This window comes from Cervus elaphus, chromosome 12, assembly GCF_910594005.1.
Source record: "Cervus elaphus chromosome 12, mCerEla1.1, whole genome shotgun sequence".
In the NCBI taxonomy this organism is placed as follows: Eukaryota; Metazoa; Chordata; class Mammalia; order Artiodactyla; family Cervidae; genus Cervus; species Cervus elaphus.
In genome coordinates, this window is record NC_057826.1 from 88,397,452 (window position 1) to 88,414,139 (window position 16,688).

At 35.3% G+C, this 16,688-nt stretch overlaps 1 protein-coding gene across 1 annotated transcript in view; it reads left to right on the forward strand.

The window, feature by feature from the left end:
- GPR137C (G protein-coupled receptor 137C) overlaps positions 1 to 16,688 on the forward strand; it is a 59,057-nt gene that overhangs the window by 24,908 nt on the left and 17,461 nt on the right. Inside the window, exons 2-3 of the mRNA XM_043921003.1 lie at positions 8,769 to 8,812; positions 10,335 to 10,563. Of these exons, the coding sequence (XP_043776938.1) occupies positions 8,769 to 8,812; positions 10,335 to 10,563 (273 nt within the window). The remainder of the gene's footprint in view (positions 1 to 8,768; positions 8,813 to 10,334; positions 10,564 to 16,688) is intronic.

The window sequence follows — 16,688 nt, forward strand, 5'->3', positions numbered from 1 at the left end:
AAGAAAGAGAACAGACTACTTCAAAAAGATACTTGCACCTCAGTGTTCATAGCAACTTCATTTATAATAACCAAAATATGGAAATAACTTAAATGTCCATAAACAGATAAATGATGTATACATATAAATGAAATACTATTCAGCCATGAAAAATGAGATTTTTTTTTTTCATTTACAGCAACATGGATGGACTTGGAGGGTATTACGCATAGTAAAATAAGTCAGACAAAGACAAATACTGTATATTATCACTTATATATGGAATCTGAAAACTAAATGAATGACTATAACAAAACAAAAACAGACTCACAGATATAGAGAACAAACTAGTGGTTACCAGGGAGAAAGAGAAGATGAGAGGGGTAAGATAGGGGTAAGATAGGGGTAGAGGTTAAGAAGTGCAAACTACTATATATACAGTATGTAAACTACAGGGATATACTGTATAACACAAGGGCTATAGCAAATACTTTATAATAGCTTTAAATGGAGTATAATTCACTAAAAAATGTTAAATTTCTGCATTGTACACCTAAAATTAATATAATATTATAAATCAGGGCTTCCCAGGTGGCAGGTAAAGAATCTGCCTGCCAATGCAGGAGACGCAGGAAACTGGGTTTGATCCCTGGGTCAGGAAGATCCCCTGGAGAAGGAAATGGCAACCCACTCCAATATTCTTGCTTGGAGAATTCCATGGACAGAGGAGTCTGCCAGGCTGTAGTCCATGGGGTTGCAAAGAGTCCGACACAACTGATTATAAATCAACTATACTTCAATTTCCTAATGTTTGATTAAAAAATAAAATGGTCCATTTATTCAGTTTTCCTGCTATTGAGAAAGACCTGAAAAGATATGGCCCCTCTGACCATAAATTGTCATCAGTGAATCATGTAGATATATGTTATTTACCATCATAAACTTATGGAAATCTACATAAAGTAAATGTTTTTTGTGTTTCATGAACTGTCCTTCACTATCTTAACATCGTAATAAATCATAATTGCTTGACATTTTATGATATTAATTTTTTACCTAGCATCATGTCCTGTTAGCTATATTCTATAAAATATTTGGAATCTACTAATATCAGGTCATCATTTTTAATCTTACTATAATCTAAATGTGATCAGAGCACCTGGTTGTGTTTATATGATACATTGTAACATATTGCAAATCTGGGAGGACTGCTGACCTTTAATTTTTTTTTCTTATTCCACTCCACTCCCTCTCATACCCATTATTTATCCCATTCCATGACCTTTTGAATTACGCTTTCTACTCTGTCCCCATTCTCTTCTTCATTTGAACCTTTTAGATGCCTTCACTGAAATCTAGCTTTTTGCAGACTTGTGGGAAGAATAATTGGCCTATTTTATGTTTCCCAGTACTACTTACTAATGTTATACCATCATCATTGCTCTTAAACACATGCCATCTGATTGGATCCTCATTAGCTATCATAAGGACTTCCACTTCCATGGATGAACCATTACTTTCCTTCTCTTAGCCTGGTCTCTTGTTATAGAGATCTTTTTCAAAGCCCCCATCCAGTGTCTCTCATTTCAGTCGTTTCTCAGAGCTCTAAAACCCTCCATTTCTATTTGAGCTGTGCAGTAGCATGATCACGCCTTGGATCAATTCTTGAAAATTAAGCAATTCTTTTCACCCAGTTTCTTCTCTTCCCCTTATACATCTTGAATTCACCCGTTTATGTGTTTTTTATCCTCATCCTAACCTCTACTCACTTTACCCTTTTTGTTTTCCTCACTCCATTAGCTTCTGTCTGATGTGATTTGCATTTAGTACCTGGCCTGTCTAGTGTTTCTCTTCTCTTGACTATGTTGTGCCCTTGTGGTTCACTCATCCACTCTTTCTTTCTCTGCAGTAGTTCCACATGTCACAGTTCTAAATTATTACTTGGAAAGTGCAATGTAGTTATTCTAACTTTTTAACGGCATCCATTTTTTTCCTGTTAGATTGTTTCAATTTTAAAATTAGGAACCCTTGCTGACCACATCCACTGTCAACTGCCTGACTTTAACTGGACCTCTCTGTTTCTGAAAATAATCTTTTATAGCCCTCTATTCCTGTATTCCAAATGTTTCCCATATTCCAAGTGCTTAAATCTAACATCCCTTCTCAGGATATGACCTTGCCTCCTACTTTCAGTTCAGTTCAGTTCAGTCGCTCAGTCATGTCCGATTCTTTGGGACCCCATGAATCGCAGCACGCCAGGCCGCCCTGTCCATCACCAACTCCCACAGTCCACTCAAACTCATGTCCATCGAGTCAGTGATGCCATCCAGCCATCTCATCCTCTGTCGTCCCCTTCTCCTCCTGCCCCCAATCCCTCCCAGCATCAGGGTATTTTCCAATGAGTCAACTCTGCACAAGGTGGCCAAAGTATTGGAGTTTCAGCTTCAGCATCAGTTCTTCCAATGAACACCCAGGACTGATCTCCTTTAGGATGGACTGGTTGGTAGGTGCCCAATATGCTACTAGAGATCAGTGGAGAAATAACTCCAGAAAGAATGAAGGGATGGAGCCAAAGCAAAAACAATACCTACTTGTGGATGTGACTGGTGATAGAAGCAAGGTCCGGTGCTGTAAGAGCAATATTGCATAGGAACCTGGAATGTTAGGTCCATGAATCAAGGCAAATTGGAAGTGGTCAAACAGGAGATGGCAAGTGTGAACGTCGACATTCTAGGAATCAGCGAACTAAAATGGACTGGAATGGGTGAATTTAACTCAGATGGCCTCCTACTTTACTTTAAAAAAAAAGAATCCATCTGCCAAATTCCCTCATCCATTTTCTCTATATCAAAATTGCTACATCCAAATTTCTTATTTTAACAAAGTGGTTTGTAGATTATTTTACGTTTTCTGTATGGATCTCCAAGTTTTTACTCAGCTTTCTTTTCTTCTCTCTTATCTCAAAAGTGTGTGTTTTCCTTTTCAGGGCTGACCTGCCTCACCTAGAGCCCTCTTTAACAATTGAGCTCTCCTTTCCTTTCTCCCACTCTCCTCCATTTACCATTTCACCCTCTCTAGTTCGTTTCTAATCAACAGATCATTAAATCAGAAATTGTAAATGTCTGAGATTTTATTCTAGTTGAAAGCTGATAGGTTAGCCTCCCACAGTTTTATAGACATATACCAATAGAAAGCAGAAGACCCATAGGTCAGAGAAAAAGGCCATTTATTGCTCATGGGAAAAAACAAGAAGCAACCAAAGTAGTGTTTTAAACCAATTCCCCAAGCCCAGTTCCCATAAGGCAACCAGTGAGGGCCAGATGTTACCTGTGTGTGCAGCAAGGTGTGTTACAGGAGAGAGAACCCCAAATGAAGAAGACAGGCAGACCTTGTCTTTATTCTGAAATGTAAGCAGATCTTCACCAAGGAGGGAGATGAAAACTTTACTCCCCTGGAATGTCTTCAGGGAGAGAGATGTTCTGTCTATTATACCAGTCAGGAGACAGATCTTCCCTCTTCCACTGAGATAGACACCATTTCTAGTTTTCAAGGATGTTCACTGTGCAAATCCCTTGCATAGCAGAAACCCTGGACCATGCAGAAACATGCAATATTCCAATACATGACTTCCAGTAAAAAAAATTCCCAGGTGTCTCTTATCTCCTATCTTAAAAAATATCTTGTATAGTCTGTGCTTACTGCCTTTGTTGTCTTTCTTCCTTGCTTTTTTTTTCCTGCAATTACACTGAAAACTATTCTCTTCAAGTTATACCAGTCAAATGTTCATTTCTTAATTATTCTTGACTTTTTGCAAAATTGAACAAAGGCTATACTTTCTTCCTTTTACCTATAAACTCCTCCACTGCTTTCTATGACTAGTCTGATTCTTAAGCCTCTCTCCCTTGCTCATCTCTCTTTTCTTCACTTTTGGGGCTTTTTCACTGTTACTGTAAAATGTGAACATATCACAGGTTGATTTCTCATTCTACATTTGTTTTCCCAAGTATCTTCTACTTTGAGTTGTAGCTGTCACCTCTATAGGTGGTTATGATTTATTTCTTATATTCCAAAGCTCACCTGCTATCTCTATTTCTGCCTATATATAATAAATTTTAAAACTAAAAATCAATTACATGACCTGACTTTAAAAATTTTTTGCCAGTGGGGCGTTCATTCTAATAGTTCTTTAGATTCAAAACTTGAGAATGAGGAAGAGTAGACTCACTCCCTGGTGGTTCATGTGGTTAAGAATCTGGCTGCAATGCAGGAGACCCAGGTTCGATCCCTGGGTTGGGAAGATCCCCTGGAGAAGGGAATGGAAACCCACTCCAGTATTCTTCTGGAGAATCCCCTGGAGAATCCCAGGGACAGAGGAGCCTGGACTGAGTTACTACCACTTTCAATTTGCTCAGATGCAACAGCCTTAACTGAAATTCTTTTTGGCATTCTGATCCATTGTCTATACTGACACCTAATAAATTACTCAAGCATAAAAACATATTATACAGTTTGTGAGAATTAAGGTCTAATCCTTTTACATTTTTATACAAGTCTTCCATTATTGGATGTCTGCTTTTCCCTTCAGTTTCTACTTGTGCAGTATTTCTAATACTCACACCACAGCCACATACCAAAGTACTTGCTTTGACCTAAATTCACTGCTCACTTATTCAAACATTTTCTGAACCTACTATGAACCAGGCATTATGCTGGGCACTGGGACTATAAATATGAGTAAGCTACAGCCTCTCTTAAGAGGGGGATAAAAATGTGAATAAGTGCCATAGAGTGTGATTTGTAATGCAAGGATACAGAGTGGTTTCCTTCTTCCTAAGGCACTTAAGGTGAAACAAAGAATGACACTCGATTAAGGTATTGAAGGATAAATTAGAATTTGTTGTATGACCACGAAATCATATTTCACGTAAAGTGAAACATGTACAAAGGCATGGAGATGTGAAATGAAACCCCTTATTTGAAAGTTGTAAATAATTCAGAATAAGCAGACCATAAGATTGAAGACAGGGATAAAAGGATTCAATGATGGGAAGATGGAGCTGGGTGATAAAAGACCTTTGCTGTATCAAAGGAGTGTAGGCTTTTTCCTGGAATAGTATGATCAGATTCATTTTTTTTTTTAAATAAAGTGTTCCAAATAGTAATAATTTATTCAGGCAAGAATGATTGATAGATGCTAAAACTAGTGTGTGAAAGTTTGAAGAAGAAAAGACATTTACTAGAAGTTAAATATCTCAGGAAGCTGCTGTATAGCACAGGAAGCCCAGCCCAGTGCTCTGTGACAACGTGGAGTGGCAGGATGAGGGGAAGAGAAGAGAGACTCAAGAGGGGGCAAATATATATATAATTATGACTGATTCCCATTGTTGTACTACAGAAACCAACACAAGGTTGTAAAGCAATTTTTCTCCAATTAAAAGTAAACATAATAATAAAAAAAAAGAATATAAATATCTCTCCACATGATACTCATTACAGTGGGGAAAATAGTGACTTAAACAGTGGAGAAACCTGGTGGATACCATCTTAACCAATGATCAAAGTTAACATCACAGTAATGGGACAAATCAGCATCGTGAGCCTCATAATATAATGCACTGGAAGAATGCAGTGCCATGATTTCTGTGGTTTTCCTACCAAAGTGCATATTCTGAATCTAATCATGAGGAACTATCTGATAAACCCACTGAGAAGCATTCTACAGAATCACTGGTCTAAACTCTTTAAAACTGAATATCATAAAAGACAAAGGGAAAAAATAACAAGGAATTAAGTATACAATAAACCTATGTGCGACGTATAATCTTGGATTCCCTCCCTCACCCTGTAAATGGCACTTTGGGAAGCAAATGGCAAAATCTGAATAAGGTCTGCAGACTAGATAATGATACTTTATCAACATCAATTTTATTATTTTTATAATTGTACTGGATATATAAGAGAATTTCCTTTATAAAGGAAGTATTATATACACTGAAATATTTAAAGGTAAAGGGGCATTGCATACGCAACTTACTCTTAAATGATTTAAGTCATATATAGTATGGATGTGAGAGTTGCACCATGAAGAAGGCTGAGCACTGAAGAATTGATACTTTTGAATTGTAGTGCTAGAGAAGACTCTTGAGATTCCCTTGGACAGCAAGGAGATCAAACCAGTCCATCCTAAAGGAAATCAAATCCTGAATATTCATTGGAAGGACTGATGCTGAAGCTGAAGCTCCAATACTTTGGCCACGTGATGTGGAGAGCTGACTCATTGGGAAAGACCTTGATGCTGGGAAAGATTGAGGGCAGGAGGAGAAGGAGGCGACAGAGAATGAGATGATTAGATGGCATCACCGAATCAATGGACTTGAGTTTGAACAAACTCTGAGAGATGGTGAAGGACAGGGAAGCCTGGCGTGCTATAGCCCGTGGGGTCACAAAGCTTTGAACATGACCTAGGGACTGAGCAACAACAAAACATATTCATGTATAGAATTATTCACGGTGTCCAAGCAGCAGCATTCACAGTACCCAAGAGGCAGAAGCTATTCAGGTGTCCATCAATGGGTGAATATAAAAACAAAATATAGTATATACATAAATGGAATATTATTCAGGCTGAAAAAGGAAGATGATTCTGACAAATGCTCACGTGTGATGTACATGGATAAACCTTGAAGACATTGTGCTGAGTGAAATAAGCCAATCACAAGAAGATGAATATTGTATAATTTCTTTTATATGAGGTACCTGGAGTAGCCAAATTCATAGAGACAGAGATTAGAATGGTGATTGCCAGAGACTTAGAGGGGAGAGGAACAGGGAGATATTGTTAGATGGATACAGAGTTTCAGTTCAGCAGGATGAAGAAATCCCAGAGGTGGATGATGATGGTGATGGTTGCATAACAATGTGAAGGTACTCGATGCAACTGAACTGTACATTTGAAAATGGTTAAGTTGTAGTTTTATGTTATATATATTTTAGTATAATTTTGAATAAAAATATGTAGAGAGGTGAGAATAAAGGGAAAATGGCAAAATGCCCAGTTATGTTCTAAAGATATAGATGGAGTTAAGAATGGAAGCAGAGAGACCAATTAAAAGGCTGTAGTAATAATTCAGTATAGTACTAGTGACAAAGAAAACATACATCTGAGAATGATTTAGTGGTACAACTTAGAGATTAACAAGCTGATATTTTAGAATCCTTTATCACATCTAGCTTCTGGTAAATGGTGGCACTGTTAACCAAAACATAACAGATACAAGTAAACTCACAAGCTGCCATCTTTGCCTGAGCATTTACCTAATACTCATTTATCCGTCATAACTTGACTCAAATGTGGCTTCCAAAGCCCTCCCTGACTCTTTACATGCTTTCCTGATCACTCAGTTGGTAAAGAACCCACCCGCAATGCAGGAGACCTGGGTTCGATCCCTGGGTTGGGAAGATCCCCTGGAGAAAGGAAAGGCTACCCACCCCAGTATTCTGGCCTGGAGAATTCCACGGACTGCATAGTCCATGGGGTTGCAAAGAATTGGACTCAACTGAGTGACTTTCACTTTCACTGACTCTTTACATAATCTCTCCTCTTTCGCCTTACCTCTCACCATTTCCTGGACTGAATTAGTCTTTCTCCCTTCTTAGATGTTGTAACAGTATCTTTTGCATTGATACCACCATGTTTCAAAATAGTTGGTTTATCTCTTTCTTCCATACACTGAGCTCCTTGAGGGCAGAAACAGTTACTAGGTTTATGAATCCATGGTACCTTTCATTGTGTGTGCTCAGTAATTGTTTGAGTAAAATCAGTAAGTTATTAAAGACTTACACTAGGTTTCTTTATAACGGTTCTGTACTTGCCTCTTTCTAGATTTCCCCACCCCAACCCCACTCCCACCCCCACTCAAAGTTCTTATCTATTTCAGTAGTCTTGTAACAAGTCTTTCCATGTTTATTTATTTATTTTGGCTGAGCCTTGTGGACATATGCGATCTTAGTTCCCCAAGCAGGGATCGAACCTGCGCCCCCTGCAGTTGCTGTGTAGAGTCTTAACTACTGGACTGCCAGGGAAGTCCCTAGTCTTTCTACTTTTAGCCTGTAGTTCCTCTGTGGTTGCCTGTACTCTGATGCCAGATTAATGAAGTATTTTGGAGTGCTTACATGAAAACTTTCATTATCTTCCCACTTTATAAAAAGTAAAGTCCAAATTCACCAGTCAGGAATTTAGACCTTCCACCCATGTTCTCAGAAGTTACCAGGTTTATTTCAAATTCGCCTTATCTACCTGCTTATCTTGATTCATCAAGTATTTGAGGACCTGCCTTTTGCAAGACTTTATGAAAGAAGTAAGTTTACTAAATATGATATATGTTCATCATCTTTGTGTTCATTTTTTGGTCCTTTGTTTCCTTTAATGACTTCATTTCATCTTAAGGGGAAATAATATTTGGAGAACACTTAGCCATATTCATATTTAAGTAAGTTGTTCCATCTTAAGATAAGTTTAAAATAGGTTACAAGCCATCCAGCGCAATGTTTGGCTCAAAATAAAAGTTCAATAAATGCATAAACTGAATTATTTCAGTTTAAAAATTTAAAGATAGAAATTTAAGTTTAAAATTATACCAGAGAAAGTTATTAATTTATTGTACTGTTAACATTTGAGGTTTACTTGCTATTATTATTTGTTGTATCACTTTGAAATACATATTCAAAGCAAATTTAAGAGTACTATATTACACATGTTTTCAAAACCTTTTTTCTATACTCTCTTTTAGGTTATATGTAAAGTCAGATGTGCAACTGAACTTGACAAACACAAGTAAGTTTCATGAGTAGCATATGTAAATTTTTTTAATAGTATACTTCTCAAGGTAGAAGGGCTTGGTAGTTGAGGGTGCTTTAGCAGTTTTGTAGAACATTATGTATTTAGATTAGTTCGTAGAAAGTGAACTGAGTAATCTGGTCTTCCCCCTTCAGCAGTATTGCTGCTGCATACCTTTTTTGGTGCTCTGCCACTGTCCCACTTCAGATGTCAGATGTAGTTTCATGGGGTCCACAAATTCTCAAGATAGATTATACTCTCATAATCAAACAGATTATGCTGTTTGGAGTGAGAATGTATAGTGTCATTCCATGAAATAAGTAATGTTTCTGTACTGATTCACCTCGAAAATGAGATTGCTAAACTGGGGAGTTAGGAGCCTTGGGTTTCAGACCAATTCATCTATAAACTTGGCAGCAATGCTCCTCATCTAACCTCTTGATGCTTTTATTCTTAAACTACTATAATTCCCTGAATGTATGGATAATTTCAAGGTTCATTTTAGGTTTCAAGCTATATAATTATTATTTTTATTATTTAACCTGAGAGAATATTAAGATCTAAACTTCTCAAACTAGAATCCTTATATTTTGCATGTATACTTAATAAAGATTGTTTGTTACAGATTATACATTGCCTTCCATTTTCCTTGTGTAAATTACTTACAAAGGCAAACAACATTTTGTAATCCCCACTATTGAAAGTGACCCAAAGTAGAGGCTATTAGAATGGCAAATAAATTTCTGGATCATGTTAATTTGGAGTATAAATGTATTTGAATTGAGTTACTTTCATATAGATAGCTTGATACAGAGAGCCACACCTTACCTGAAGAGTTTTTATGAGGTGGTCTAATTTTTCTTAAGGGGAAGTAGTTAAGCATTCTACTTTGGGAGTAGTTCTGTATGCATAATAAATATGACACTTTATAAGAAGATGAGATATTGATGGGTGTATGAAACTCTACATATATTGTCCCTATGTTCCTTTTTAGTCTTGTTTGAAATAAATGTTTGCTATAATCAGATGTTCATAAAGGGGAGCATTGTTTAAAACACATTTCCCTTACCTTCTAAAGTTAATATTAGTGATCAATTTAAATTTATATATGGTATATTAATTTTCCAAGAAAATTTTAGAAGCCTGCTAATTCTTAGAATGGAAAGGTCAATGAAAATGTGCTCAGCAGTTACAAAATGAAAAATTCAGGATTACTTTAATTAGTTACGATAATCCTATATTACTTTTACTGATAGAGGCAACTGAATTCAAGTCCACATGAGATTATTTTTAAATTCATGGTTTAAAATCTGATGCCATTTTTAAATGGCTTAGTTACTAATATCATAATTGCAAAAATATCCTAAGTAACTATGTAATTATTAAATTTGTATTTAATGAAATTACAAACAGTTTAAACTGAAGGAATTATTGTACTTAAAGTAACACACTAATTCAGTATTAAGTTTAGTTTCTCATTAGTTTTACAGAAATCTAATAAATTCATTTTTTCTTTCAGAATTCTGTTGCATTTGGGCTTTATATTGGCAAGCCTTCTCTTTTTAGTGGTGAACTTGACTTGCGCAATGTTAGTCCATGGAGATGTCCCCGAAAATCAGTTGAAATGGACTGTGTTTGTTCGAGCATTAATTAATGATAGCCTGTTTATTCTTTGTGCCATCTCTTTAGTTAGTTACATATGCAAAATTACAAAAATGTCATCAGCAAATGTCTACCTCGAATCAAAGGTAAGTGTATTTCTTAAATTTATACTTGACAGTCTCACTTCAAATCCTTATCTTATGAACCATATTTTAATGGACATTTAATATTTCTTTAAAAAGCATTCTGAATGTCAGGTACATTTCTGAGCATGAAAGAATGGTCACAAGAAATTAAAAAGTATTCAAAACTTGGTGCTCACTAAACAATGGTTTTTAAACAAAGACACTTACCTTGAACATGTTGTATTTCCTATGATTTATATCCTCTGCATTGGAGGCTATAATTAAACTACATAAGCCAGAATGTATACAAATGTATCACAAATAGTCTAATATCCAAGGCCATACTAACAACTTAGGTTTCATCAGTAAGGGTGGCAGTATTGCCATTAAACAGATTTACCACTTTATGTCTATATACATTTGGGTTAGCAATGTCAAGATGTCTTACTGGTATAGTGTTGTTTATTTGTATAAAGTTTTAGAAGATGTTACTTCACTCCATAATATGAAGTCCCTATGGTATTTGAAACAGCTACTCATGTAACTGAATTTATAAATGCCTTGCTTCTCCCTTTCCATATACTTTTGGGTCAGGAAACAAAAGCCAATGTTAACCTGTTAACAGAGAACCATGAATGTTTCTGCTGTTGCTGATTGACAGTGTGGTTGAGTGGTGGATCAGTATCCCAGCGTATGTGTGGCATTGGGTATGGGGTATATGTGTATGGATATTGGGGTGGGGGTTTATACGTACATATGAGTTGCTTTAATTTGGCATCATTGCCTATTCACTGACAATAAGCAAGATAGTTTCTTAAACAGTTCTCTGAAATATTTTTTAGACTTCTATATTATTATTACCCTTAATATAATCCTACTAAAGTAAGGTACTATAATTAAATGCATGGAAATCAACTTGTCCCTTAAGTTTAGGTGAAGATTTTAATTTTATTTTTTAAACTTATATCAATAGAAATAGAAATATAGAAACAAAAATAGAAATAGAGGAGAGAAAGAGAGAGAGACATAGAGAGACTTACTTTCAAATCCATTAATCTTGTCTGGAAATTTTTTTATCCAACTTCTAACAGTTTACTTCCTAAAAGTCAAATATTTTAGTTAATTCTGGCTTCCATATAAGTGTTAAGAAGAATACAACCACCGTTGTTGTGGTGCATAATCTTTTGATGTTGCAACAGCATCTTTTCATAGTGTGACAACACCAGGATAAATTCCTTACCTCTTTTGTCTAGTGATAAAACATAAATAAATGAGGCTGAATTTGAAGGCTTGTTTTCTGAATACTTACAAACTTTTTGAGTTTGGTTTTTCTCACTGTGATATACAGAATTCTCTGAATGTAGTTAAGTTACCAATGTGAGGAGGGAAGTTAATTTGATAATTCCTCCAGAATTATTTTAAATACGTTCCTGTCACTATCATATGAAAGATATACACTTAAATTTTAAAAGTGCATGGATTCAGGATTCTCTCGCAACGCTACAGAGAAACATGTTCAGATACATACCTATAAAGGTAAATATAATATGAGATAGTAAATTATTTGTATTATACTGTTCTGTAGTTCTTGGTTTTTCTAATTAGGTTTATTCAAATAGTACATCATCTTGCTTTCATACTTTCTTTGTAAAATGTCTAGACTCATTTTTGTTTTTTGACTTCTATAACAATATATAGTAATGGCCATTTCTTTTATTCAATCAGCAAATGTTTGTTGAGCATCTGTCTCCTCCGCTTTCAAACTGACCTTGTTTCTTGCTATCCCTAAGAAAGTTTCCTGAAAGTTCAGACTTTGGTCTTCTGTTTTTCTCTTTATTCCTCCTTCCTTCTTCTACATATTCAGTGATAATGAGATCCTCCATGATTTGTCTCAGTCTTACCAACCTTATTTCTAAGTAGTACAGGTATGCTTCTCTGTCTCTATACCCTTAGGCTGTTTCATCTTCCGAAATGTCTTTCCACTCCCAGTGCTCTATTCCTGTTTGTCCTTATCTTACCCAACTTTAAGGCATAACTTTAATGTTTCTCCTTTTTATGACCTTAATTTTGTCCCTTCTTCTTCATCTCCAAAATAAAATTTAGAAATGACTTTCTGTTTGAATTCTCTTACCTTTATTCTTTTAGCTACTAGATCAGTGCTGTGACTTGGTTCTTTTTCAAAGTAGCAACTCTGACTTGCTTTTTAAATATTCGTTATTATGAATTTGAATAGTTTATTTCTTCTCTTTCAGTTTCTGGTTTTCTTACATATGTAAGGTTGTTGCTTTGTTCCATATCTATGTTCTTATATAGATACTTAATTTATTATTTTAAATTAAACTAATAAAGGCATTTAGAGCAATATGTTTTCTCAAGTACTGCCTTGGCAACTTTCCATAATATCATTACTGTATATTATAGCAACATCCTTTGGATTTCAGCCATGTCTTAAATACTACATATTTACACATTGGTGTGAATTAGATATTATCTCTACATATAGATAGATACTATTCTACTTTCACTTTTGTGAAAAGTCTAAAATTCAGATATATGTTCTCTTTGGGCCCTCTAACTTCCACTGGAAGTTATCAGTCTTACCCTCTGCATGATTGTCCGTGCATATGACTCTGGCCTCCTGAACAATGTAGAATTTCTGTACTCCAGGTTCTTGTTGGAGAAAATAAGCTATTAGGTGTTAAACTCAAAAGCTTAATTGACAGAAACATTACCTGAAGGATATACAGTCTGTCCATTTCCCCATCTAGTCCATATCTATTCTCTGCCTAATCCAGTTCATTATAGAGTTGTATTCTGAGACTGCATTATAGCCTGGATAGAATTGTTTTTCCTGACATATACTGGCACATCATGCTTTGGTCTACATCAGGAAATGTGTAAGAAATTTTTTGTGAGAAACACTTGTCTTAAAGTCTTATCATATTATGTTGTTGTTCCCTAGAAAAGATCTTTTCCTCCAGTTCAGTACCAAGAAAAACATTATTAAGTTCTTTTCCCTGGCTACTGTGTTGTGCAGAGGCAAATCTGTGGCTCATCTTTATAGCAATCACAGGTGATCTTATGATACCCAGTTTTGTTCCGGGTCTACCTCTCTTTTCATTTCACATTCTTACCCCATCCCCACACATTCCTATATTTATTTTTTATTCTGTGTGTATCTCTGTAACTACTTCAAATTCTCTTTTGCAATGAGGGTGATATAAATTTTAAAATGTGGTTTGGATATACTTTGAGATATGTTTATATCTCTTTTTCATATATATTGATTTTTTAATTAATTTGAAATGACCTTAGTGAGAGACAGTGTATCATAGTGATTAAGAGCTAAAAAAAAAAACCCCTGGGATCCAAGAGATAAGGATATAAATAAATCCTGTCTCTCCTGTTCATTGGCTGTATGATCAATTGAGCAATTGGAAAAGTAATGAAACTGTGCAGGTTGTTCAGATTGGGATTTGAACTCATGGTCTTGATATCACACACCTGGTCTCAGCCCTTAATGAAACTCAGATTCTTAATGTCTCATCGAAGAAAGAATTCAGTGAGAGACAAAGTGATAGGTAAGAAGTGGATTTATTTAGAGAGAAACACATTCTACAGATAGAGTGTGGGCCATCTCAGAAGGCAAGAGGCCCTGAATATGGGGTGGTTAGTTTTTACGTATTGGGTAATTTCATAGGCTAGTGAGTGGGAGGATTATTGCAAATATTTTGAGGAAGGGACAAAGATTTCCAGGAATTGGACTCTTGTCAACCTTTTGATTTTTGATGGTCCAGCTTGAATTGTCATGGCACTGGTGGGTGTGTCACTTAGCTTTTGCTAATGTGTTATGATGGGCATATAACGAGGTCCACAGGAAGTCAGATCTTCTGCCACATTGGACCTAGTTGGTTCTAACTAGTTTTTGTCATGTCCTATGGCCATATCATTCTTTTAAAAGTTGTTCCCTGCCGCCTTGCCTCCTGTTTCAGTAACAGCATCTCTAATGGTCACTCTCCTGGTCTGTAAAATGAAAATAATGATAATGTTGGTCTCATAGGTTGTTTGAGGATAAGAGTGGTACCTACCTTATAATGTTGTTATAAAAATTAAATTAAAATGAATATAAAGTGTTTAGTGTGATTCCTAGCAGTTAGGAAGGCCTTATAAATGTTAGCTATTATGATCCTAATATATACAAAAGGATGGTAATGTAGCTTCAAAAAGTTCTTGAATACCTAAAATTGTTGGCAGAATGTGTCTGGAGACATGTCCTCTATATATAATCAAATTCTCCAAAGGAACAGTGAAAAAGATAAGAATTACTGGAGAATAGGATTTCTCTTTTAAATATTTTAATTTTGACTTTATTTATATTCCATTCTGCACAGATTTTGTAACAGTTGAAGTCTCCAACATTTCATCTAATAATTGAGTCATTTTTCTTAGAAATTTTTGGAATATGTATCGTTGAAAGTATATAATGACCTTTTTTATTTATTTTTTAATTTTTTTCTTAATATTATTTTTAAACTTTTTGTATATTGCTGACATTTCAAGTGTGTCTCATTAACTTTAGATAAAATGTTTCTTTTTTACAAACTCTTTATAGGGTAAACAAATACATTGTATTTATTAATATGATCATTTGTCAGTATTAGTCCTTTTCTCCAATTAAGTTTTTTTTTTTTTTTTTTAAATGTGGACCATTTTTTTCAGCCTTTATTGAATTTGTTACAATAATGCTTCTGTTTTATGCTTTGGTTTTTTTTGGCCAAGAGGCATGTGGGATCTTAGCTCCCTGACCAGGGACCAAACTTGCACCCCCTGCACTGGAAGGTGAAGTCTTAACCTCTGGACCGCCAGGGAGGTCCCTCTCCAATTAAGTTTTTTGAATTGCTCTTTGCTTTGCCTTTCTTTGTTTTCTGTGGTATATTTGAATTTATTTACTTTTAATCAGAATTATAATATAATTTTTAACATTAAAATACATACAATAAAATTATTTTTATTCTAATATTAATTTCAATATTAGGAAAAATAAGCATATTTATAAGAATATAGGAGACATGTAATTTTTAATGGATAAAATAGTGGCACAAAAAGGTTTCAAATTAATTAATTTAAAAGCTCAACTTTTGTACTCACCTTATCTTTGAGTGATTTTTCACACAGATAATCCCAACTTGCCGTTATAGGAGCCAAAATAATGGCAAGTTGGGATTATCTGTATGAAAGACCACTCAAAGTTATGGTGAGTACAAAAGTTGAGCTTTTAGCCTTACATCTCTGATCAAGGACATGTACAATTTTATATCTGGATAAGAGTGTAAAACAAATCATTGTCTGACTCAAGGTTAGCTTGTCTCCCTGCCTAGTTAACTGTTTGCAAATAATGCATTTTCTCTCTCTCTCTCCTGAATGTCTGACAGTTTTAATTACTATGTAAACCTTTCTGTCCCATGTTCACTCAACTCTTGATCCATATTAATTACTATACTGGGATGGAAGGTATTATCAGCATCTTGCAGAGGCACAGTAACATTCAACTAAACCATATTTTTGATCATTCATGGAGACCAGCTGATCCCATAAGACTAAAGAAGTAGTTTATGATTACTTAGGCCACATTAAAGTAATAAACTAAAATACCATTAATGCCTGTCATCCACCACCCTGAAATATGACTTCACCAGAATTTGTTGAGGATGATGGTTTAAAACAAAAAAAAACAGAGGCTGCATCATCCTCTATAATAGATATGATTGCTACCTTCCCAGTATTCTGATTTCTCTCTTGAGTCACTGGAATTTTTTTCATTCATCTTAAGCTGTGGTGCTTCTTTAATTTACTGCCTTCATTATTCCAGTTCTTATATTGCAAGTCTTATTTCCTATTGTGTTGCTGAACCAATCCACCACACACTTGTCCCATTTGAAAAATCCCTGCTTACAACCCTGGGTTTATATCTTTTATCTCTTCCTGAAGATTCCCTGGAGAAGGGATAGGCTATCCACTCCAGTATTCTGGCCTGGAGAATCCCATGGACTGTATAATCCATGGGGTCCCAAATAATCATACCTTTCCTTTATATTACTAAATTCTTCTACTAGACCAGCCAGCATTTTCAGAAGTTTTTTATTTTT